A 26,490-nucleotide genomic window follows, 5' to 3' on the forward strand; every position below is an offset into this window, starting at 1 on the left:
AGTCCACTTATTTTGGCATTATAATTTAAAGACATAATATGTGTATTTATGAGCAGATCATTTATATCCATATAATCATGGTATTTTTCCACAAAATTCTTTACTATATGTTGTATCCACTGAAATACCTCATCTTTTACATTATAGCATAAACTTTAAAAATTCACGGAGACTACTGATCTTTGTAAATTAGGAATATTTCAGGGCATGGTGGTACAAGCCGTTTAGTTCCAGGACTCAGCAGGCAGATCTTTGTGAGTTTGAGGCCAGCCTAATCTATAAAGCAAGTCCTGGACAGCAGGAGCCTGTTACACAGAGAAACCCTGACTTAATACCCTCCCCCAAAGTCTATTTTTACCCTCATTTTGACAGGAATGACTCTTCTTCTATGTCGAATAAGCAAGCACCTCACATAATCTCATGTCAATCCACATTGGCAGGTAAGAAATTTGACAACTGAAATGATTAATTTCACATGCCTGCTTGACTAGGCCACAGGATGCTCTGATTGTGACTGAGCATTGGCCCGGATATGGTTAGGAGAGGGCCTGACCATTTTAAATGAGATTGATGTCTAACATAGTGGCCTGTGTGAAGTTTATTATCCTTCTCTCTAAAAATGGAGTAAGGGAGGACTGGATTCTCTGCCTGTCGGTGACTTACAATCTCAGTTTTCCTCTGACATTGAACTCAGGCATTCATCCTGGTCCTGAGACTTGAAATGAAACTAGAATAGACAAGTTTATCCAAGAATTGAGGAGACAGACAGAAACAGAGACAGAGAAGGGAAAAGACACTCACTCGTGTAGCACTCACCTTGATCTTTGTGATCTTTCATTCTTCTGGGCTTATGAAAAATTATCTTACTTATTTTCCAACATAGCTATCACTTAAAAGAGAGTTTTAGAAATATTTGATCCTAATATTAAAATGTACTGGGTTTTCATGGTTGCTGTATTTTGGAGTTTGCTTTTTTGGTCATGAAGTCATCCAACACTTCTAGAAAAGTTAGTTCTGGCTTTACATTTCAGTTCTTTCACATGCAAATAATAGCAAAGTTTCCTTTTCATTTGGTCACAGATCTTCACATACACAGATGTTCAAATACATAAATGCCTCATTCTTTAACAGTCCTTATTTTAAATCTCAGGTCTTCATTTTCCCTTCATAGTCTTGAGAGTCTTTAACTCCAAATACCATTCACTTTCAGATTAAAATTTATTCTTTCTGCACATTTTGGGATCATTTATGACTATCTACAGGATTCATTCCTTCATGTGGTTTATAGTATTAAAATTAAGGTATGCTGCCCCGACCTCTAGTAAATTGGTAAGGACCTTGATTTGCTTAATATCATGTCTCTCTCTACTCCGCTGCCACAGTAAAACCCTAGTTAAATCATTCTTAATGCAGGGAGCAGTCACTGTTCCCACTTCTCCTGAGGTAGCAGACTTTAGCTCCTACTTAGCACAAGACAAATCCTATCCTCTTTGGGAACATGTGGGCAGCAGATTCTCATTGCAGTTCATAGATCTCGGTCATTCACTCTACCTTCTCCAAGGTCTTGCAATGTTCTTGGCCATGTGCTATGGACATGTATGACCCCAATCTTTTGTGGATCTCATCTGCCAGTGTTAGATATGTTCAGCTAATGCCAGCTCTCCAAAGAGGGATTCTCTGCCTCACCAATAGGGTGGTTAGGAAGGAATGGAAATTGCTGGTGCCAGGAACTATGTAGTCTTCCCAGCAGTCACAGCTCAAGAATATTTTGTCAGAATAAATTTATTGCTATTGGTTAATTGGTTCCTGAGATATGGCAAAAGCTGAAACAGAACCTCTCAATGCTGGAGACTCTGAACGGTGGACTGTATGACAGTATGTTGTCTCTGTCAACCAGTCTAGTACTGTCTCTTTCCACACTATGAAGCCCTTGTCTCCAAAATGAATTATTATTAACCATACTCTGATGTCACATGATAATAGGTTGAGTTTCTTTCACAGTTTGTCCCCTGAAGTGGATTCTTCCATGGGCATTCCTTGACCAAGCAGAACTTCAGCCCTGCTCACTAAGCAGGCTAGAGCTTGCTGTGTCTATCCTGGTGACTGTCATGAGTTAATTTAGGTTACAATATAGATATCGTTTGTAGTTGTACATACAAGGGACCCGGCAAGGGACAACCCTCTTGGGTTGTCTGTGGGAAGGAAGGAAAGCTCCTTCCTGCAGAGAATTAAGGCATTCCAGTTGTTGTTCATGCAGGGTAGTGACCTTGCTGGGCTTCTGGGCTGCCGCCTCCCATGCTGGTCTCGTTAGTTTTCTTTTGACCCCCAGGGGCATCAGGGTGTACATCCATGGTGGCCTGTGGCCCAGGTGCTGATGAAAACAAAAAGGGGATAGGGAGAGGAAGGAGCATTTGGCACTCATCCAATCATGGGATGCAAAACCCATTGCCAACTTGCCCTGGGCCCAAGCATTCTTGCCTAAAAGCACACCAAAAATCTAATTTTGCAATCATAAACCCAAGACCACATACAAGCCATAGAGAGATAACTTTGCTGGATGTGGACGTCTATCCCAGGGTGATGAATTAGGGCTCCTAGGAGGAAGAGGCAGCCACTTAGAATGCAGACCAACAAGTTCCTAGACACTTTCCCAGATTTGCACCAAAAGTCTGTACAATAGACAGTTACGTAAAGACCGAAGTTGAAGTAAAAACATTACCTGGATAGAAATCCAAAATATTCCCAGAGAGTTATTTTTCCATTAAACATTGGTAAAAGAGAAAGTAGGAGGGTTTACCCATATAATAATGTGGGGCTGTTCTGGAGGGTGGTCTTAATCAAGTTTGAGTTGCAAATCAAGCATCCATCCTTTCTCTGAACCACATTATTGACTGTGCTTCTGTTGAGACAAACCCCCTAATCTATGGGATTGCAGGAAAACATCCATGGCATCCTGTAGATCATACCTTGGCAACCTTGTGGCACCTGTTGTAGACATTAATCCAAACCCAAGGTCTTTAAACATGCAAGTTAACTATTACCAGGAGGTAGACCTTTAAACATGAAGATATTGATTTCAAGAAGAAACATATATGATAAAGGTGAAGGGGACCCTCCCCTACCACCCCTACCAAATATATCCTGTCCTCACAATCACCACAAAAGAAATTGAAAAAGATAAAGACTGTGAACACAAATACACAGGAAGGAAAACAGCAAAACAACCTGAAACAAACCTGCATGAGTTAATCGAGATGGAAATCCAAAACTTAACTGAAAGAATTATAGGTCAAAGGTAAAAGGGCTCTGATCTACTTTTGTGTCTCTCCAATATAGGTTAATAATTTACAATGATGTCTGCTGAAATGTACCAACTGGCAAATTACCATGGCTTTAAATATTTTTAAGGGGGCCCAGAGAGATATCTCAGCAGTAAGAAGGCTGTTCTTTCACAGGACCTGGGTTCAATTCCCAACCTACATGGCAGCTCATAACTGTGTGTAACTCCAGTTCGAGATGATCTGACACCATCAAATGAGAAACATACGCAGGCAAAACACCAATGCACATAAAATAAGAAAAATTAAATCTTTTTAGCCAGGTGGTGGTGGGACACACCTTTAATCCTAGCACTCAGGAGGCAGGGGTAGGCGGATCTCTGAAATTGAGGCAGCCTGGTCTACAAAGAGAGTTCTACACATAGAAACCTCATCTGGAAATGAAAAGATAAGTAAGTAAGTGAATAAATGGCCCACTTGCAGGTAAATCTGAAGTGCTTACTAAATTTGAACATATTATTTCCCCAAATCTTAGGTGGAATAAATAAGATTAAAAACAGACTTATTATTGCTTTATTCAACAGAACTAACATTTTACCCAAATTCCTGTGATAATATAGCACATGTCACCTTAAAATATCACATGGTAAACATAGACATTCTAACCTAATGCAAATTAAACTAGATTGTAGACACAAATTTGTCTGGCAAAATAAGAAATCCTGATTATCCCACCACTACCCCTATGTTAACATAATTAAGGTGGCTCATTTAATTTAAAATAGTATCTTCATGGATCAAAACTTGTTATATAACTGCGGATGGGTAAAGGAGTGACTACTCTGATTGTACATTTTATCTCACTTGGACTTTTTTTTCGTCCTGCATTAAATCTTGGGGAGAAGGACATGATGTTCTACAGTGGATGTCTGCATCATAACATAAAGTCCCATTTCATAAAGCCCTGTATAGCTAACAACCTGATACTAAAACTGCTGACCTCATCCAATCAATAACTTGATATTTTACTATTATTAATTAGACTAATATGAATGGTTTGCCATGTACTTCAACAACCTTTTGGTCATAGTTGCTTTTACCTACAAAGAATCACAACACATCTTAACTAGGCTACATTGGGGATCCATTAGCAGCAATGGCATTGCACAGTTCCTTCATGCAACTGCTTAAAATACATGTATTAATGATAGAAATAGTACCAAAGAGCTTACGTCACTACAGAGCGTGTGGGTCACTACATCAGACATTAAATACTTCAATTCACTTGTTAACCCATGGGCCTTCCATCCCTGACACTGTCAAGGAATAGATACCGACATTGTCAATGCCCACAGCTGAATACAGGTTCAATAGCCACGGTAGGTTGAATGATAATGGCCTCCACAGGTTCATATGTTTGAATACTGGGTCCCTAGTTGGTAGCTCTGGTTGAGAAGGCTTGGGAGATATGTCTTTGTTGGGGGAGATTTTCCTGTATTTGAGACTCAAAACACTTGTAGCATTCGCCGTATGTACTCTCAGAGTCCTGCTTTGAGATCAAGGTTTGAGCCCTCAGCACTCCCTGATGCCACGTCTTTGCCTTACCCTCATGGCCTTCAACCGCTGGAACCTAAAGACCAATTAAATGTTTTCTTTTATAAGTGACATTTGGCCATGTTACTTTATCATGGCAATAGAAAAATAAGATAACATATATCATTTTTCTTTAGGTTTTTGAGGCAACATACTCATTTAGAAATATTAATATTACTAAAAAGTTGGTCCGTGTTCAAAAGGAATAACAAAACTAGATAATCTGTTCAAATTGCAAATGATGAGAAGCAGAGACTTTGACCACTTCATCTCATACCCCTAGTCTCTGGGTTGACTATGATGTTTATAAATTACCCTTGGGATTCTGGTGGGAAAAAATGTATTTTCTGACATCATACTATATTCCAGTAGACTGGCAGACAGTGAAATTAGAATAAAGTTTTGGAGCAGATTGAGCCTGTTCTCAAAAGCATCCAGCACCCATATGCTCTGGGTCATTGAAGCAGTCCTGGAGTAACTTCTCATGTCTACTGGGATCTTAGCTATGGAGTGCAGTCACATTTTGGCATTTTGACAAATTCTCTCCCCAGGAGTGGTGGTCTTCTTGCTATGTCATTTGCCAGACACCATGTGGCTCATGGTTTCTCCATTTCCCAGTGTTCTTTGCAATATGACAAATTTCTTTGGATGAACAAAGTAAATCCAGTAGTAATATTTCTGATACACATAATGGATCTTCACGGAGAGTCTTTTCCTTTTTTCTTCTACCAAAAACATTCTTAACAAAGGATAATGCCAAGGGGCCATTCACCGGACACACTGCCAGGATTCACCTTAACACTGGATTCCTTAGCCATTGGTGCCATCTAAACACATATGCAAACTTGTCACTGTTAGCAAGAGTTTCTCTTTTAGGTAAAGAACACTGAGAATTTCTTGCTTTACAGACTCAGGCTCAAAGCATGAACCAGGTTAACACATTTCTCCTAGTAGGGTTACACCACAATTTAACCTATCAGAATAGTCCTTATCTGATCACTAGTCCGAGAGAGTAATAGCAACTGAGAAATAATCTTGTCACTTAGGATGCTTAGGCTGGGAGCTTGAAAAAACATTTAGTGAGAACTCAACCTCCCATAAAGACCTAGAGATGATTAGGCCTTGGAGACAGCCAGTAGAAGTAGCCTAATGATCTTTCCAAAGAATTCCTATTTTAAAGACAAACTGACAAAATGACACTCCAAATCTCTGCCACAGGTCCTTCTCATCACAGGCATAATAATCAGGTGTCTGGAGATAATGAGCTAAGTCAGCCATTAGAGTCACACAGGTTCCTGGGTTGCCATTATTAACTGGACAAGAGGACGTATAGTAAAGTTCATGTTTTCTTTTTTTTTTTAAAGATTTATTTATTATTATATGTAAGGACACTGTAGCTGTCTTCAGACATCAGAAGAGTGTGTCAGATCTCATTATGGATGTTTGTGAGCCTCCATGTGGTTGCTGGGATTTGAACTCAGGACCTTCAGAAGAGCAGTCGGTGCTCTTAACCACTGAGCCACCTCTCCAGCCCCGTTCATGTTTTCAATTGCCAGCTCAAAATATTTTTTTCTTTGTCAGGTATATGCTTTACATCCAAGCCACAATGCATTTGCTTGTTCCTAAAGGTCTTGGTTCCTGTCTAGTTACAAATGATGTCTATAATCCTATAATTCAGGAGGCATATTTAGGAGAATTGCCACAAATTCGAATCCTGCCTAGTCCATATAGCGAGTTCCAGGCCATCCAGGGTAACATAGTGAGAGCTTATCTCAAAACAAAATCAAATACAACCAAGTAAGCAAGCAAGAAGCAAGCAAGCAAACAACAGCAGCAAAATTAATTAATTAATTAAACAAAACAAATGGACAACCCACCTGATATCATGTATGAATGCTGGACTAAGGACAAAATTCAAGGCCAAACGCTGATACAACAACTTGCAAATGGCCCAGCCATACTTCCCTCACTTATTCTTGCTATAGATAAAATTTCTGAGCCAGACACCTGTCCTTATCAAAGGGACAAAAACCAAAGCTTTTGAAAACCCTCCCTTAACATGTTTCCAATAACAAATAATTGATCAAGCAAACCAATTATAGCCTTTTGTCTACAATGGCACCTGCGTATCTTTATATATAAAAACTGCATCCCATAACTCCTGTTATTTACTAGATTCCCAGGTGTGGTTACTGTGTGGCCCTGTATAGGGTTCTGCCCATGCCCATCCCCATCCCCATGCTGTCACTATATGTGACTGATGAATTGCCCTCAAATTTGAGTCTTCAGTGTCAGGTGGTATTTGGCTTTTTCTAACAATGGTGTGAAAAAATTAAGATACCCCAGAATACCAATTCTGCTTTTCTCCCTAGAAAAACAAGCTGAAGGATAAAAAGGGGGGAGACATTGGGTTCACATATGTGCTATGTCCACACCAATCAACAGTGGGGTACAACTTATTCTATTCTACAGTTGTTTGAATTGTCTCAACCCTAACATTAGGTTGGAATACCTGGACTTACATCCTCTGCTCCAGCCTAGGATATTTGGAGCCTAATGTTTATTTCAGTGACTCTTACTGGTATTTCATTGAATAATTGGTGCCAATTGAATAATTTTGGCGTCTCAACCATCTTCCCGAGAGCCTTGAAAGTCTGAGGTGGCCTTTAAGCTCATCTGCCTAGGCATTTCTGTTCCCCATGACTTCTCTGCCTTCTGAGGGCCATATTACCAATGGAACTTCTCTATACTGCTCAGATTGTTCCTGGGAACTAAGCTGTAATTCTCTTTCTTGGATTTGCTAACCCCATTGAAATTTCCATTGCTATTTCTTTGCTGTTCCAACAGGGCTGGAAATCTGCAAATACTCCATAGCCAAGCTCTCGTCCTCATATCATGAGTTCTCCTACTAGCTAGTAAATGATTCATTTCCCTTCCCAGAAACATAAAACCTAACTCTTATGACATTGTTTGCTTTTTCCTCCAAGGTGTGTTCTCAGTTCTCTAGTGCCATCTCAGAAAGTTAAAGCCAGCCTATTGTCAGAAATAATTTTGGCTCTCGAAAATGTGACTCTTTGTTTCCACTTAACCAATAATAGAAAGGTAGGCAATTGTCTGTATCATTTTTAGCTAACAGTGTCCATACAAAACACTAAAGGGAATTTAACGAGTAAAGAGATCTCAGTCAATAATGAAATTCAGATCAGCCATATAAATTTAGCAGCTCTTCTAAACTGAGTCTTTTAGGAAGGCAGTTGCTTTATGTACATTCATAAACTGCATATTGCTTTATTGCATTATTTCATGTAATCATTAGCACAAATATCAGCACGTGTGCATGAGAGAAAGTGAAATCAAGGAAACTCATAATCATGAGATGACTAAAATTGAGTTTCCTAGATATCAAGAATCTGTCCCATGTTAAATTTCTTATATGTGATTCTAAAACATGGGTTTTTAGTCATTTCATTAGGTTCTACCCAGTCTCCATTGGCATTTATAAATTTGGGTAAGATTAGAATAAAATAGAAGTATTTTAATTTAGAAATTAGACACCTAGAAGTTACCTACTACAGCCGTTTGCCACATGCATGAATCTCAACTAAAATTGTCCCTCTATGACCCAGATATTCTCCACAGCATTTCTATTTCTATTTTATTTTACTTTATTGTATTTGTGTATATGTTTGTAACTGTATGTATGTGTTTGTAAATGTGTGTGTAACTGTGTGTATCTGTGTGTGCATGTGTGTATGTGTTTGTGCATCTGTGTGTGTATGTGTGTGTTTGTGCATCTGTGTGTGTGTGTGTGTGTGTGTGTGTATGTGTGTCTGTCAGTGGTCATGGAAGCCAAAAGAGGGTGTTAGAACCTTGGAGGTAAAATTATAGGTAGTTGCAAACTGCCCAGTGTGGGCAGAAAAGACACACCTGAATTGAATTCAGGTCCTTTGCAAGAACAGAAAGCACTCTTAACCACTAAGCCATTTCTGCAGCTCTGTCTCCATAATATTTTATCCTCAAAATACATCTCAGCTCCTCATCTGATTTAAAACTAACTTGAATTTGCTCTTAAAATTTGATTTGCTCCTAAAAACATAAATTGCAGGACTGAGGAAAATACATAAAATTTTGAATACAATATATATTTTTATGCTACTCTTTAATTATTATACAGATTATATATGGGAATACACACTAATTCTATATTCATTAAAAGTCTTTTATAGAATAAATAGAAGGGAACTCCTGTTTATACAATAATATATTTATATTATACTCTATAACATAATAATATAAACTGCTCTATAATTTAATCAATGTTTAATTTCTAGGTGAGTTAATTTTACCTCCTATCTTATTTTCCATTCACAAAGAGAACAGAACTTGTTCACTGAAAACAGTAAGATGCTAGTGTGAACTTTTTTCTTAATCTTAAGTTTTTCTCAAATATTATTTTAGAGTTATTCATGATATTGTTCATCCTTACAGTCTTTTATTAGACTATTAAAATTACATCTTATAAAAAGACTTTTTTCTTGAAAAAGAAAAGAAGACACACACAATGCAACAAAGGAAGCAACCACCATTGATGGATGCACTTAGTGCCTGACAGCTGAGGACTGCACGCTCTTAGCCAGTCCTTTGAGTCGTTTCTATACACTAAGGCAAACTCTCATGAAACACTGTAAAGTCCTGAGATTCCCCTTTGAAACATAAGGTTTGATGGCCTTCTTCCAGCTACACACACACACACACACACACACACACACACACACACACACACATAGCAGCCTAGAGATCCTCCCTGCTCAGCAGCTGCTGAGTGAGCAGCCGTTGGACTGCATCTGTCTGCCCTGACAATGACCTCATCAAACTGTACAGGCTTCCGATACTTTTATAGCTTTACTGAGAGCATCATTTTACCTCCTGAAGTCAGGCAGTGTGCATTAACTCCTCTTCGTTCTTTTTCCTCATTCCACCAAGAACTAGATTCTCACCTTTGCACTTGATTAAATTGTGGAAAACAAGGTCTCAGAAAGTTGCATCCCTGCTGTGCCGGCCTAGAGCCTGACAAACTGAAATTACAGCAAATTAGCTCTTCCTGAGATCTTTTTTAAAATCCTCTGTGAGAGCCAGGGGAAGATGCAGAAGGAGGGAATGGATCAAAGAAAAGACAAAACCAAACAAGCCCTATTGGGTGGGGATTAATCTTATGCCAGAAGAAGGAGGGGCAGTGCTTGCCAAATTTGTTTGTGCCTAAGTCTCAATGGTGACAGTTGTTATCCATACAGAGTTCTGAGTATTCCCCAGAGCTCTATATTTACTGTCTGGTATCATATGTATTCTTAATTCTGTAGCCAATTGAGGTTAACACGTTTGAGAATGGAATTAGAATAAAGCTTAGCTCACTACATCTTTCTCACTACATCTTATACTGTCTCCTACACCCTTCTCCAGAATGCATTGATTCATTTATTCTTACATCAAAGCAATATGTCAGTCACTCAGCAGTTTTAATCTATACTTTTAACAGTGTGGCAATGCACAATGCTCAGTCTTGGAGACCTGCTAGTTAAATTTCAGGCCTGAGTAAAATTTTCTTTATTGTAAATTAAAACTTGAACTAGATTGAAAAATGTTTGTTGCACTTGTTACATCAGGATACATGTTGATGTCTTCCTCTGCAGTCTGCCGCTCTTAGTTCTCATAAACAATATGAGGTTCACGGATAAAGCAGTTTATCATCATGTCTCTAAACACTATGTAAGGCATCCCTCCCACCAAGGGGGGAAGGGAGAGGGAGTAGAGAGGGAGGGGGAGGGGAGAAGGATAGAGAGGGGGAGAGGGAGGGGAAGGGGAAAAGGAGGGGGAGGGGAGAGGGATAGGGAGAGGGAGAGGTAGAGGTAGGGGGAGAGGGAGACGGGGAGGGGAAGGGGGAGAAGGAGGGGGTAGAGGGATAGGAAGAAGGGGAGGGGAAGGAGGAGGAGGGGGAGAGGGAGACGGGGAGGGAGAGGGAAGGGGAGAGGGGGGAGGGGGATGGGGAGAAGGAAGGGGAGGGGGAGAGGAAGGGGGAGCGGGAGAGGGAGGGGGAGAGGAAGGGGAAGAGGGAGAGGGAGAAGAAGGGGGAGAGGGAGAGGGAGAAGAAGGGGGAGAGGGAGAGGGAGAGGGAGAGGGAGGGGGAGAGAAAGGGGGAGAGGGAGAAGGACTCCTAACAAGAACAAATACTTTCTATGCATTGGCCATGAACATCAGGAGTTCAGTGGAACGCTCCAACTGAATTTCATAACCACTCACCTGTGTTAACTCTCATTTAAAAAAAAAAAAAACTTGTCTTTATGGGCAGAAAGTTTTAGATGAATTTAATACAAGAATATAATGTTTGTTGGTATTTTAAATCAAGAAAGATAGTTTAAGGTGTTCCACCTCTCTGATCACATTCAAATTCTGCACTGATACGCTTTCACATCTGGTAAAGGATAATGAAGAACTCTGGAAGAGGAAATTTCTCCTAATCCATCTGAATTAAAATAACTGAAGAAAATAGCAAAACAAAACAAAACAAAACAGAAACAACCAAAAAATCCAAACAAATAAAATAAAAATAAAATAAAATAAAAACCCACCCGAGTCTACAAGTCTTTCTTCTCGTGTTGCAACTCAAGGGAGAAAAATTAATTCTAGAGTACAGACCACCATCAAGATGGCAGGATGTTGAAGAGGTCCACCACGTTGCATTCACTCATGGTAAGAAAGCCAAAAAATGACGAATGCCTGCACCTGCTCCAGTGCCTTTTTCTTCTTACACAGTCCAGCATTCCCACCAGGAACAGTGTCTCCCACAGCAGGGTGTCTTCCCTTCGCAACTAATGCAGTCAAGATAATCCCCATGGGCATGCAGAGAGGCCTGCCTCCCACATTTTGTCAAGTTGACAACTTAACAGTAAGTCATCACAATTAACAACCTGAAAATAAGCCTTATTACAGATAACTCTCAGATGTCTTCCCAAGGACAAGTGGTGTACTGAAAACATCAAAAAGACTTGTTCACAGAATCTCATTGGCACTGAAGGGAGCCTGGCCATCCTGAATCTTTGAGATCTCTTCAGGCCATTTAATTGTCATAATTTTTTTTTAAAGATTTATTTATTATATGCAAGTACAGTGTAGCTGTCTTCAGATGCCCCAGAAGAGGGCATCAGATCTCATTACAGATGGTCGTGAGCCACCATGTGGTTGCTGGGAATTGAACTCAGGACCTTCAGAAGAGCAGTCAGCGCTCTTAACCATTGAGCCATCTCTCCAGCCCTGTCATAATTTTTTTTATAGTTGCTGTTACCAAGATTTACTTGCTTAGTTTAATTGGTTTAGTTTAAAAAAAAAAAAAACCACTCAGTTTAGCCATTACCCTTACTGTCTGAATTACCTTTACTTATTGAGTAAATTGGCTTCAGAAATGGAAACACCATATCAGCATAATACACGGGAAATTTTATATCACTTGGATATTAAAAACAGTAATAAAGATGGCTAAAAGTCATTTTGTTTTAGCAAAGCAAAAGGAAATTCTTTTTTGTTGATTTGTTTTGAAATCCTGAAGAACAGTTTTCCTTACAAATGATCAAATATAAGTTATTCACTTATAAATTTACCTGAAAATATCTATTGGGTGTCAACTATATGCCTGATATATAACTCTTTAGAGAAGAAGTAATCGTAATTAACCACCAGCACAGGCCTAATATGATTTACAACTACAGAAGGTCTCAGGAAAACATACAGTGTGGGACCTCTGCATCAACATCAGACTCATCCGTAGTCAGTCTTAGATGAACGAATAAAAGCAGAACTTGCTGAGTGGTTAGAGAAAAAAAATATGTTTCATGAAGAAGGAATGACATGGCACATTTCACAGCTGTAAGAAGACTCTGCAAGGAGCTGGAGAGATGGCTCAGCTGTTAAAAGCACTATTATTCTTGCAGAAGACCGAATTTTGGTTCCCAGCACCCATATGGTGTCCCGCAACCACCCTTACCTCTAGTTCTAGGGCATCAAATTTCTTCTTTGGACCTCTAAAGAATACACATGGTACGTATACATACATGCAAGGCCAAACACTCATCCACATAAAGTTAAATTAATTTTAAAACATAAAGAAAGTGCACAGGAAAGATGGCACCAGACAGCACAAGATAAAGGGGCGATTTCCTAGGAACCATGTTGCCCAGACATGGTGAAACTTAGGTGTGTACAGCCACAAGAAGTCACTGAAGGATTTTAGGAAACAGTGGACAATCAGACCTGCATTTCAGAAAGATCATGATGGCTGCAACAAATGGCACAGATTGGGAAGAGGAAAAATGGATTTAAGAAATGAGCTAAGGGGCTGGGGAAAAAAATAGCTTGGCCAGTAAAATGATCACCACATAAGCACATGGACCTGTGATCCTCAGAACCTACAGAAGAGCTGGGTGTGAGTCTGTATAACCAACACTGGAAGGACACAGATTTGGTATTCCTGGAGTCAACTGCCAGCCAGGACAACTTGTCTAGATGATGTTAAGGTTAAAAAAGAGACCCTGTCTCAAGGTGGCGAGCAATGGAAAGTAGACACCCAACACCAACCTCTGGTCTCTACTGGAAAATGCTCACGTATGTACTCTTAACCACATGAACACATATACATGAACACACACACACACACACACACACACACACACACACACACACACACACGCATGCATGTAAAGAAATGAGTTTGCGGGAACTGAAGAGATGACTTATCAGTAAATTATTCATGATTCTGTCTCAGCATGAGAATCTGGGTTGAATTTCCAAACCTCATATTTTTTTTTAAAAAGAAACAAAACAAAGAAGAGCCAGGCACACACTTATAATCCCAGAGATGGTGAGGTAGAGGCAGGTGAACCCTGGGGCTTGCTGGCAAGTTCCAAGATAGTGAGAGACTAGGCCTCAAAATAAAATGTGCATAGTTACCAAGAAGCAACGCCCAAAATTGTCTTCTGCCCTCTACACACATACGTACCTACTACACACTTATAAAATGTAAGAGTCTAGAGAACACTGTAAAGTCTAAAGGAGAGGTGAAAATAATTTGCAAGGTAGCTTGTGTGTCCTACTTAACAATTCATAAGCTCTCAAGTTATTTGTGTTTAAAAATTGACCTGTTTTCACAGAATTACATGCGGCAGAGCTAAAAAGAATCAGCAATGAAGCGTGAGGCATATCGGCTTCACAATGGGTTGTCATCTGATCTTCATTCTCCTGCTTCTTACATAAGACCTTGGGCAAGTGCATAGATGGTCTAAGCTACTTGCATTTCTTTGGAGTTCACAAAACCAAACTTCCCAAAGTTGAGGAGACTAAATGTGACAAATGCATATATAGACTCCTAACTTGTGTGAACGACCAACCCGTTCATGTTGAGGAAACCAGGGACAGATTAAGGGGCAACTTCCTCTCACCTGAGAGATGTTCATCACCCTTGTGAATCCTGGCCTTCCTTCTGGAGTTTCGTTCTTAGCAACCAACACAGTAATGGAGTTTGATAAGAGGCACAGAGGAAGAGGCGGGAGTGGACACGGGACAAACAGCCTGCCTCTATGGTGCCTGGGATGCTTTCCTGCTGGGTGAGATTTTGTAAGGTAGGAAGACACTCTTGCTTTCCAAATACAGAAGGACAGGTGAGTCCAAGTACTTTCTAGCTCACTGCTTGACTGCTCTGAGAAACTGGATTCCCTGGTGTTACTGGTTTCTGAAATGGCAGAGGCAGTCAGCCTTGTATGGTGGGGTAGAGTAGAGTTGAGAGAGGAAATATGATTTGTAATCTCTGTCTTCCTGTGACTGTGGGGGAAGCACCAAGTTACTCTCCTCTATGAAGAAGAGACAGGCTAGATGGTCTCCAACGGTCCTTTTAAGCAGAGAAAGTCTGCCATTTAATGAATTTCACACCTGACTTTGGAAAGAAACATTCTCTCATGTATTATACCCCGACTGCAATCTATTCTCCCTCCTTTCCCCCAGACTCTGTCCCCTGTCACCTTCCCTCACATCCATATGCATTCCATCCTCCTACCTCCAACCACAGACAAGAACAGGCCTCTCTGGAACATCAACCGATCACTGCATAGCAACCTACAATAATACTCTGCACATACCATCACATCAGTGCTGGACAAGGCAACCCAGGAGGAGGAAAGGGTCCCACAAGCAGGCCAAAGAGTCAGAGACAGCACAGCCCCTGCTCCCACTTAGGATTCCCACAATGATGCCAAGTGATTGGGCCAGAACATATATGCAGAGGACCTAGGACAGACCCTTACAAGCCCCCTTATCTCTGCAAAACCCCCATTATTCCTAGAGAGCTGACCCTCACATCTGGTTGCTTTTAGACATTTCAACACCAGTTTTCCACTCTATTAATTTGATCTGGATCTAGCACACAAAAGCATATCTTTCATCTACACAGGTCAGACACACATACAGCTCCCTGGCTCAACACTTAGGACATAGGGATGCTGAACTTCGAAATATAGAAATCAGAGTCAGGATTTTTTGACACTAAATTTCTACTCAATCTGCTAAATCAGGACTTCAGGAAGAAGAGCTATAGGAATACCCATTTGTTTCAACCCAAACAACATTTCCTTTACATTAATGACTAAGTTGTTTAAGAATCTCCTTTAAAGAAAATGGCATTTCTCAAAGTCTGCTCCACAGATTACTTTGCAGGTCAAGGATGTAAGATGGTAGCTGGCCAAGAATCCATCCTGAAACTGTTGTCAATGTGATTCCATGGAGACAAACTTAACTCATACGTTTATATATGTTCACAAAGGAAGTCATTATTGGATAGAAGGGCAAGGTTTACAAAATGACATAGAAAAGATGGGGAAATGCGAAAGTAATTTAGACATCTTCCATTTCTATGTAGTATAGTTTTATCATTTTCATTTAGTTCCTGTTATAAGCTGTGAAGGGAGCCCTGTAACCTGCATTGTACTGTCAAGTGAAACATCCTCACAGAGTACTTTTCCCAAGACTGGAAAATTAATAAGCAGATGGATTAGAACCAAAAAGTAATGCCATACAGCTAGGAAACAGATCAAACCCCAACCAAATGTTTAAGAATAGAATATACCTTTTAAATACACAATTTCCTAGATCTTATTTGATGAGGCAAATTAAAAATGTCAAGTTCCTATTGGCTGGCTGTATTGGCTACTCCATAAATGTTAAGGTCATGACTACTAACAGTGATTTGAGAATTTCCTGGGATCATAAAAAGATCTTAAGCTATTATTCCAGGTCAATACACCCACAGACACAGATGTTTACAGTTGTGAAGTCCAGACATATGCTGTACAGATTTCTGAGCCAGTGAGAGCCTCAGCTAATGTCCTTGCTTTCTTGATCTCTTCCTTGGCATTTCTCAACCTGTAACACCCTTTGGGGGTTGCATATCAGATATCCTGTATACCAGTTATTTACATTACAATCTATAACAGTCTCAAAATTACAGTTAGGGAGTAGCAGTAAAATAATTATATGCTTAGGAAGAGCATGTTTCATCACAACAGAATAAAGTGTATTAAAGGGTGTCAGCATTAGAAAGGCTGAGAACCACTGCTCTACAGCATGGTCTCTGGATCTGTATTCTTGAACTTGATGTATATCCACACAGTTTCCTTGCAATAATAAGGTCTAAAAATGGTATCATCACAGATAATATTTATATGACAGGTTTCTATTTTTTTCTCCCTGGTTCCTCTAACTTTATCTAATAACACATCTGTTAAAATACATGCTTAGCCTTAAACTCCTGATTATGTAGAATAGGATGGGTCAAAATTTGCACCAGATCCTGAACTCAACCATTAAACTTAATTATCATACACAGTAATCAGCATTTAAGAAATGTATTGAAACTGAACAGACCGTGGCTGTGTGAGATGCAGTATGAACTTTTAAATGTTTACTAAAACTGTTAAGCATGCCAAATACACACCACATGACTTTTAAATGTATAAATATGCTCCCTTTTCCTGTATCCATGTTCTATCTTTCTCCTCCTTCTTACTTGTGCCATAACTGTTGTATGTCACTAGAGCAAAAGGTGACATGCTGGCCTCATAAAATGTGAGGACACAGATACACACAGGGGAAAACCACAATAAAAAGGGCACCAGGAAAGAGGAAGTGGCCAAAGAATAAATGTAATATTCACTAACTATACATACACATGCCAAAAGTTTTTTTGATTGGTGTTTGGTTTCTTCCATATTTTTCACATTTTCATGTCCATTCATATTGTGTAGCTGTATTTTGCCAAAGGAGCTATTTTCCCCCCAAATTTGTATCTAATTTCTAAAGTTGAGAAAAATTAAAAGGATACTTACAAATCTGTGGTTAAAATGTGCTGTCGTTTCTAAGACAGGTGAAAGGTGAAGCCGAAAGGGGGTCTTTCCTGGAAATGCCAAAGAAGGAGAGAAGAAAAAATCTTTGAGGAATCATAAAAGAAGATAATTTCATTAATAACCAAATTGCGATATTTTGGATATGCTTTTTAAAAACACAGGGTCCGAGTCATAAACATTAAGATTTTCCTGTCCTCTTTTTTTTTTTTAGAAAATATTTTTATTCGATATTTTTTATTTACATTTCAAATGATTTCCCCTTTTCTAGACCCCCACTCCCCGAAAGTCCCATAAGCCCCTTTCCCTCCCCCTGTCCTCCCACCCACCCCTTCCCATTTCCCCATTCTGGTTTTGCCCTATACTGCTTCACTGAGTCTTTCCAGAAGAAGGGGCCACTCCTCCGTTCTTCTTGTACCTCATTTGATGTGTGGATTATGTTTTAGGTATTCTAGTTTTCTAGGTTAATATCCACTTATTAGTGAGTGCATACCATGATTGATCTTTTGAGACTGGGTTACCTCACTTAGTATGATGTTCTCCAGCTCCATCCATTTGCCTAAGAATTTCATGAATTCATTGTTTCTAATGGCTGAATATTAAGTACTCCATTGTGTATGTATACCACATTTTTTGCATCCACTCTTCTGTTGAGGGATACCTGGGTTCTTTCCAGCATCTGGCTATTATAAATAGGGCTGCTATGGACATAGTGGAGCATGTATCCTTATTACATGCTGGGGAATCCTCTGGGTATATGCCCAGGAGTGGTATAGCAGGGCTGCAAGGGCACCCAAGAGGAGGACAGCACATCAGCAAGCTGCAACAGGGGAAACCCAGCCATCCAGTGTTGCGGAAATAACCCTAGAGCCTCTCAGGAGGCTCAAACACCAGCCAGAGACAAGACCAACTAATGCCAGAGAACAAGATGGCAAAGGGCAAACGCAGGAACGCTACTAACAGAAATCTAGGCAATATGGCAGCGTCTGAACCAAACTCTCCAACATCAGCAAGTCCTGGTTATGCCAATACACCAGAGAAACAAGATTTGGATTTAAAATCACTGGTTATGATGCTGCTAGAAGAACACAAAAAGGACATAAATGAATCTCTTAAAGAAATACAGGGGAACATGAATAAGCTAGAAACCTGTATAATGGAAACACAAAAATCACTTAAAGAAATTCAGGAGAATAAGGCTCAAGAGATAGAAGCCAATAAAGAAGAAACGCAAAAAACTTTTCCTGGCCTCTTTAAGGAAACCAGAACTTCTGAATCAATGGTGATACTGTATGTTGAAAATTCAAAGTGACTGCACTACCAACACAAAATGGACCAAAGATTATCAGCTACAAAATCTAGGGGGTGATTATAGCCTCAGCACTGATCAAAGGCAAGTTGAGAAAAATAATCATCTCCTAGACACAATACAGCAAATAGTTTTGTTCCCATTCACAGAGCGATCTAGAAGTTGTAACTATACATATACATACTATACATATCAAAGATTTAGGATGTCTCATTTGGGTTAGATACAGAATGTCTCTTACAGGCTTATGCCTCTGAACTTTGGGTCCCCAGCTATAGATGGACCCCTGTCTGTATGTCCAGTAAATGGGACCCAGCTAGAGAAGGGAAGATCACTGGAAGAGGGTAAGATTATAGTCTGGTCCAAGGCCCATGTAGCTATCTCTTCTTTATCAACACATAAGAAATTGTATCATCAGCTCTCACTACCTTTGATGGCCCCAGCTGCCCCGTATTTCTTGGTGTGATAAACTGTATCCACCTAACTGGTGACCCCAACTAAGGCTTGCCTCTCTTAAACTGTTGTTGTTTCTATCAGGTATTCTTCCACAGTAGCAAGAAATGTAAGAGAAACAGAAACATTGTATCCAGATGCTTAGCACAGATATGGAAACCACAGATAAGGAATCCAACCATCTTCATCCCAATTATGGAAATAAACTATATACATTCAATTCCTCTTCAAAGAATGCCCCCTGGCTCTTGGCTTAAGCACGTGTTGCAAATAGGGTGGGAAGTAGTAGGGATATGACTCACCAGTGTATCCAAGGCAATACAGGCATGTAAGTATCCTTACAAAGCAGTAAAGTATCCTTATGTCCCAGTCCATTGCCCCATTTACCCATCCTATGTTATCTCAACAATCTACTAAATTATATTCTTACATGCATGCTTGCTTCCTGAAGAGTCATTCTTTACCTACATATTAGGTGGAATCATTTTTAAAGTACATCTGCTCATGTTCACCCTATGACTGATCATTTCTAGGCTTCCTATCTCTACATAGTCAGGCTCAAGACCCATTATTTGTTGCAAGTTGTCCAACAGGTACTAACTCCCTTCTGCCTTTCTCAAATTCAGTATGCATCAGTGCTAAAACTCTAATGCTGAGTTGGTCTAATATGAACCAAGCATTAGGTTCATATTTGCCGTTGTGGCTGAGGCTCATTACCTCAATTTTCTCTCACCTCTTGCTGGCCTCTAACCATCTATTCTGGGTCAACTTGAGCACCCCTTCACAGAAGCCTTTCGTATCTCTTTCAAACTAGGTGGAGCAGTACATCTAATTGTACTTACCCCATGAATTGTAAATTTCTTCACAATGACTGCCTTTCTTCTCTCGCAAGTTTGTTTTTAAACACTTCAAGGGCATAAACAGTGACTCACTTCTCTTACCCCTAGCACACATTTTCGCAGGTGGTGGGAAAAATGCAATAAATATCTGTTGACTGTCAAAGTGCATGAGGTGCTTTTCAGATCTACAGCTGCCTCACTGCATACTTCTCCAAATTGTATGAATCTTAAAAATTGAAAGAGGACACTTTTTAGTCTTCTTCCTATACCCAACTTCTCATATGGTTTTTGTACTGTTCCAATTACTCAGGGACAATTTTCCTTCAGTTAAGTCTTATATTTATAGGCCAAACAGAAGGAAGTGAGGAAAGGAAGAGAAAAATAAATCATGCGGCAGTCATATGGAAAGTAGCAAGAGGATAAAAATATTGTAAACTTAAAGATTTATACACTATAATACACACACACACCACTAAAAATCCAAATTAAAGAAAAACTCTTCATAACCCCACTTTCCTTCTTTCGCCATTTGCATGTAGTCCTTGGCAAAGATCCAGCAAAAAGCAAAAACAGAAATTCACTAATAAGTCAGTTAGATAAATACATCAATTTGTATTTTTAAAGTGGTGATTAAATCTCTATTATTTTTACATGCTTTCCAGAATTAAACTGAACTTTAATGTTATAAATTTTCACCTACTCTGTCTATGACAGGACAAAGCCATGAAATATTAATAGAACATTTTTTCTCTTGACTTCTTTTTGACTAATGTTACATCCAAAATACTTCTTCGATGAAATTTGAAAATAGTTTTACACCCATTATTTTGACTCCCCATATATCAAAAATCAGATTTACAGCTAATATGATAAAGACAAACAGTGAAAGTTGAGCCTGTCTCTACTCATTCTTTATAATTAAATGGTTTTCATGCAAAGCACAAATATTCCCAAAAAATGTTTAAAGAAAAATGGGATATCCCTACTAGTTTTGTAATATTAAGATAACCTAGAGTCATCCAAGAGGGGACTCTCAAGTGAAGGACTTTCCAGATCAGATGGGACTGTGGATTTGTCTATGAGGGGTTGCTTTGATTGCTAATTAATATGGAAGAGCCTACCCAGCTCTCTGCGGCTGACCACTATCTGGCCCATCCTAGGCTATATAAGAAGGCTATCAAACATAACCTTGAATGAAAACCAATGTTCATCCATGGTTTCTGCTTTAGAAATCATGCTATTAGAATCCCTGCTATTAGAATCCCTGTGCTGATGTCCTGTAATAATGAAGTGTAACCTGTAAGCAAAATAAATTATTTCAGGTCATGGCATTTATCACAGCAACAGAAAGAAAACTAGAATAATATCTTACACACTTTTAATTTTATAAATAATAAAAATTACTAGACATTATATACTAAATTATAATTGTAAATATATTAAATACTTAAAGATAAATATAAAATAAAATAAATATAAGTGTTTGTGGTTATTCAATGAGAATGACCCCACATCTGAATGATTATCCCTAGTCATCAAAACTGTTTTGGAGGAGGAGAAAGACCAAAAAACTCTCCCTCTTTCTGACTTCAAGTTGTGGATAAGGATGTAAACTCTTAGCTGTTGCTCCAACACCATGTCTGCCAGTCGGCTACCATACTCACCTGGGGGAGGCACAAAGTCCTTGTGCTCACAGATAAGAATAAGGAAAACCAGGAATGCTAAACACACATGGTGGTCTCTTCAAAGGGAAAGATGTATAACCTGTTTTCTGCCCAGGTCGGGGTTGGGAATAGTGGTAGTTAGTAGCCTGGTGATTTTTCTCACTGTTCGTATGATGAAGACCACACTGGATCTTCTCCAAGAGCCTTAAGATATAACATACAGTCCACGTATAGAATACATCTTTATGGAAGAGGCTACATGTACTTTACAGAGAGTATTTCTTTTTTTTTTTCTTTTTTTTTTTTTGTCTTTTTTTTATTTGATATAATTTATTTACATTTCAAATGATTTCCCCTTTTCTAGCCCCCCCCTCCCCGAAAGTCCCGTAAGCCCCCTTCTCTTCCCCTGTCCTCCCTCCCACCCCTTCCCAGTTCCCCGTTCTGGTTTTGCCAAATATACAGAGAGTATTTCAATGTAGTCATGCCTTAAGCTTTGTTATACCCATGGGATTTACTTAATTATCCCCAGGAAACTTTTTTCCAAATTGTGATAGGCTTAAATATGCCTGAAATAAACAATCTGGTGTCAGACTCTTCAAATTTGGAGCATCAAATCTCCAGCATCAGCTACTGAGTTATGTTAAACAGAGCTTCCTTCTGGTCTGACACAGGATTGACAATCTGTTGGCCGTGGTGCTTGCAGAGACCCCTATACCCACCCTCTGAAATTGTAATCAAGCCTTCAATTAAATGTTTTCCTTCATAACTTGCCTTGGTGATGGAATCTCTTCACAGCAATAGAATAGCAGCTGGCATGTTCTAATATGCTTTTCCTGAACTTTAATATGTAAGGAACAATTTTCATAACATAAATACCACACAAGGTCTAGTCCTTTCTGCATTATCTCTACTCCAATTATATTTATATCCAAACTTGATCAGACTTTGATAGCTAAGGCAAAAGGCAAAAAAGCAAGTGACCTCATCAAGATGGATTTTATTTTATCCTTGTAAGAAAGATTGATCAAAATGTGAATTTGTCAGTAGAAATCAATCCAGTTAGAAATAAGCACCTTCAGAATTGTGGGCTACCAGATCTTAACTATCAGTGCATCTAAGCAGAGGCCAATATAAAGACAAACAGGTATGGGCTCCACAGACTCCCAAGACTGAGCCTCTTCCTTTTCTTCCTGCCACTGTTCCTCTTTCTGACCAAGGTTACAGCTAAGAGAACTAAACAGTCATTTGTTGTTATAGAGCTCTGATTCACTAGGCTAGAAATGGATCCAGTACAACCACTTTACGTTGAGTGCAAGAAAATGGCTCAAAGCATTCTGAGTGTTTCTCTTCCCCTTTGGTGTTCTTCTTTCATATGCTTCCTGCATACCTTTTTGGTCTTTTGGCCACCAAAGATCTAAATCTCATTTAATAAATGTGTGGATCATGAGTGGACAAGACTTGGGGTAATTTTTGCCTCTAGGGTTAGCAAAATAATACATCATCTCTTTACTTCTAAGATTCTGACAGGTTGGTTATGTAAGTTTCTATCTCACCAGACTTAGAATTGTATATGGAAATTTCAAAAGATAATCTCAATCAAAGGAGTGTTCTGCTATAAAGATACACATCAAGTTGTAGGTTTAGGAATTGAAATAAGTTGTTTTGGAACAAATAATCAACTAGACACAGGATCAGATTTGGTCTAAGCTTGCATTGCACTTTCCTACAATTTCCACGAGGAACTAACTTTAATTATGGCTCCATCATGAAGTATTTTATTCAACAATTATGTACTATACAAACATAGGTAGGTTGAAGTGTTCCAGCCAAGTGCTATTGATCTCTGTAAGGCAAATTAACCATTCCGGCTGTACGAACAAGCTTTAAAGGGCTGTTCTGAAGATGGATTTAACCTCTCAAGCATGACAATGGTGGAAACGAGCAACAGAAGGGAATTGTGATGGTAACAAAGCACGTGCATCCATGACTCTGCCTTCGACCCACAATCCAGAGAATTAGCTTAGGAAGATACAGAGACATTGCACATGATACATAGGAGGCATGCAACATATGCTTGCTAATGAATCCATTAATGAACGCATTAGTGAAAGAACAAGCATTTCTAAAGGGCTGAGGGCAGGTAGATAAAGATAATAACTTCAAGAGTCTTGGAGATTCTGTGCTTTAGGCTACTGGCAAAGTTTAACAGAAATTGGTAGATTAAGAGTGAGTAAACAGGGTTGTTTTGATTTGCATTTCCCTAATGACTAATGAAGTTGAACATTTTTTAAGATGCTCTCTGCCATCCAAAGTTCTTCAGGTGAGAATTCTTTGTTTAACACTGTACCCCATTTTAATAGGGTTGTTTGGTTTTCTGGAGTCTAACTTCTTGAGTTCTTTATATATATTCAATATTAGCCCTCTATCTGATGCAGGATTGGTGAAGATCTTTTCCCAAAACAACCCTGAGATTTCACCTTACACCAGTCAGAATGGCTAAGATTAAAAATTCAGGAGACAGCAGGTGTTGGAGAGGGTGTGGAGAAAGAGGAACACTCCTCCGCTGCTGGTGGGGTTGCAAATTGGTACAACCACTCTGGCGGTTCCTCCGAAAACTGGGCACCTCACTTCCAGAAGATCCTGCTATACCACTCCTGGGCATATACCCAGAGGATTCCCCACCATGTAATAAGGATACATGCTCTACTATGTTCATAGCAGCACTATTTATAATTGCCAGATGCTGGAAAGAACCCAGGTATCCCTCAACAGAAGAGTGGATGCAAAAAATGTGGTATATCTACACAATGGAGTACTATTCAGCCATTAGAAACAATGAATTCATGAAATTCTTAGGCAAATGGATGGAGCTAGAGAACATCATACTAAGTGAGGTAACCCTGACTCAAAAGGTGAATCATGGTATGCACTCACTAATAGGTGGATATTAACCTAGAAATCTGGAATACCCAAAACATAATCCACACATCAAATGAGGTACAAGAAGAAAGGAGGAGTGGCCCCTTGTTCTGGAAAGACTCAGTGAAAGTGGGAAGGGGTGGGTGGGAGGACAGGGGGAGGGAAGGAGGTTTATGGGACTTTTGGGGAGTGGGGGGCTAGAAAAGAGGAAATCATTTGAAATGTAAATAAAAATATATCGAATAAAAAAAAGAGAATAAAAAGAGTGAGTAAACAGAAATATAAATGAAAAGCCTCTATATGTAATCCCTGAAATGGGTAATAAAAAACCCACCAAAAGGGAAAGATTTAGTAGTGATGAAGATTGAAAGGTGAATGATTATAATGAAGAAATGACATGCTAGTTCTCTGTGAATAGTAACCCTCTCCCCAGCCCCAAGCCTCTAGAGAACAAGAAAGGTTAATACAAAGACCATTACTGCACTTCCTGTGTTCTTGGGTGTGGTCATCCCAAAGGTCTATTTCATTAACATGAGTTGTGAGGATTCTAAGTTACTTGTAGATCACACTCTGGAAGGAAAGCAGTCTTTTCCTATGTGCAGATTGGACTGAAGGTGTGGAGTGATTCCTTAATCACAAGGTGGACAAAGACTCTCGACTGCAAATAACAGGAGAAGATGGGAGGAGCCTGTGATACTGTCGGGTCATTGTATATCCTTGATCACATGGTAGGACTGTCTGGAAGGAGAAGCTAAGCTTATACTGTGGGTAAGCCACTGTTATTTTGAGGCTTTATTTTATCAAATACATAAGGTAAGAAAAACATTTTATAATGGGAAAGAATGATGGAAAGTAGTGCTATGAAATACTGGATGAGGGTCAGCATGATCTAAAAAAATGTAAACATGTTGTAGTTTCAGTGTCTACAGAAGAAGGGTGATAGTATAATCAAAATGACAGGAGAAGAGAGTAATAGAGAAGGATGTTGAGATTTTCAGCATTTAGATGAGAGTAAAAGAGACAAGGGAAGAACTAAGCCAGTGACTGGAACTTGCAGTCTGGGACTCAGACCAAGGACAAATTGAAAAATGGAAGATCAACAATTTTTTATAGTTTATATGGTTTACAAATGAGAAGAGAATGTCAGAATAAAATAAATTCATGTACTGCCTGTCCAAAACTTCATAATGGAGTGTTTGTACACAGATCAATAAGAAGCAGCACAAAGACCAGCGCAGGAAAAAAAAAATAAAGGCATTTCTTACATAGGAGTGCAAAATGATTAAAAACTGAATAGAACCAACTCTAGCCAGCAAAAGACATTTGAAGGAATTTCATGTTCTAGATATTTAAAATGCACGTAGAGGTCTGCTGAAGAGTTAAAACGATCATGTCTTGAGACAGAACAGTGTTTCCTCAAGGTTCTGAATAGGCCAAGTTCGATTTCAGAAATCTTAAGAGGGGCAGAACAAGGACCGTGGCATCATCCCCTTTTACCGGAAGTCCTCACAGTAGAGGAGGAAAGAGATGAGGGAAGAGCATGGAGGAGAAGACAGCAGAGGAAGCTTTGCTCTGATAGACGCTACCTCTAAGATACTCCTTACCCCAGAAATGACAAAATCTTCCTCGATCTTTTTTGTTTCTTACATTTTACATTTAGGCCTCAAAGTTAAAAAAAAAAAACAAAAAACAAAAAACAATTTACAAGAAGGAAATAAGCTACCTCCTATAAGAAACAGGCAACAATTTGGGAATTTATGTCATTTGTGAGATATATTCCAATTGCTGGACAGTCCCCATTGTTGTAGAACCTTTAGGGGAGGTTACACTGTGTACCCTCCAAGTATCGTCTTTCTTCACCTGAACTATGCCATCCAATGAAGACAGAATACTTCAGGAAGGAATCACAGCAAAGATTTCTGATCCTCTTAGTACCAGGAACTTCAGATTGATCAAGTTTGTAAAGAGTGCTTCCTTTCTTGCAAAACACGTACTATAAACACA

General features: G+C 39.3%; 1 protein-coding gene across 2 annotated transcripts in view; it reads right to left on the bottom strand.

The window, feature by feature from the left end:
- Positions 1-26,490, bottom strand: part of Pkib (cAMP-dependent protein kinase inhibitor beta) — a 103,288-nt gene that overhangs the window by 26,557 nt on the left and 50,241 nt on the right. For both annotated transcript variants that reach the window (XM_052163666.1, XM_052163665.1), the window contains 2 exons: positions 17,288-17,355; positions 2,267-2,371 (listed from right to left, as the gene is read on the bottom strand). In XM_052163666.1, coding sequence (XP_052019626.1) covers positions 2,267-2,351 — 85 coding nt within the window. In that variant the 5' untranslated portion in view covers positions 2,352-2,371; positions 17,288-17,355. The remainder of the gene's footprint in view (positions 1-2,266; positions 2,372-17,287; positions 17,356-26,490) is intronic.

The sequence above is a fragment of the Apodemus sylvaticus genome, chromosome 19 (genome assembly GCF_947179515.1).
Source record: "Apodemus sylvaticus chromosome 19, mApoSyl1.1, whole genome shotgun sequence".
NCBI classification, from domain to species: domain Eukaryota; kingdom Metazoa; phylum Chordata; class Mammalia; order Rodentia; family Muridae; genus Apodemus; species Apodemus sylvaticus.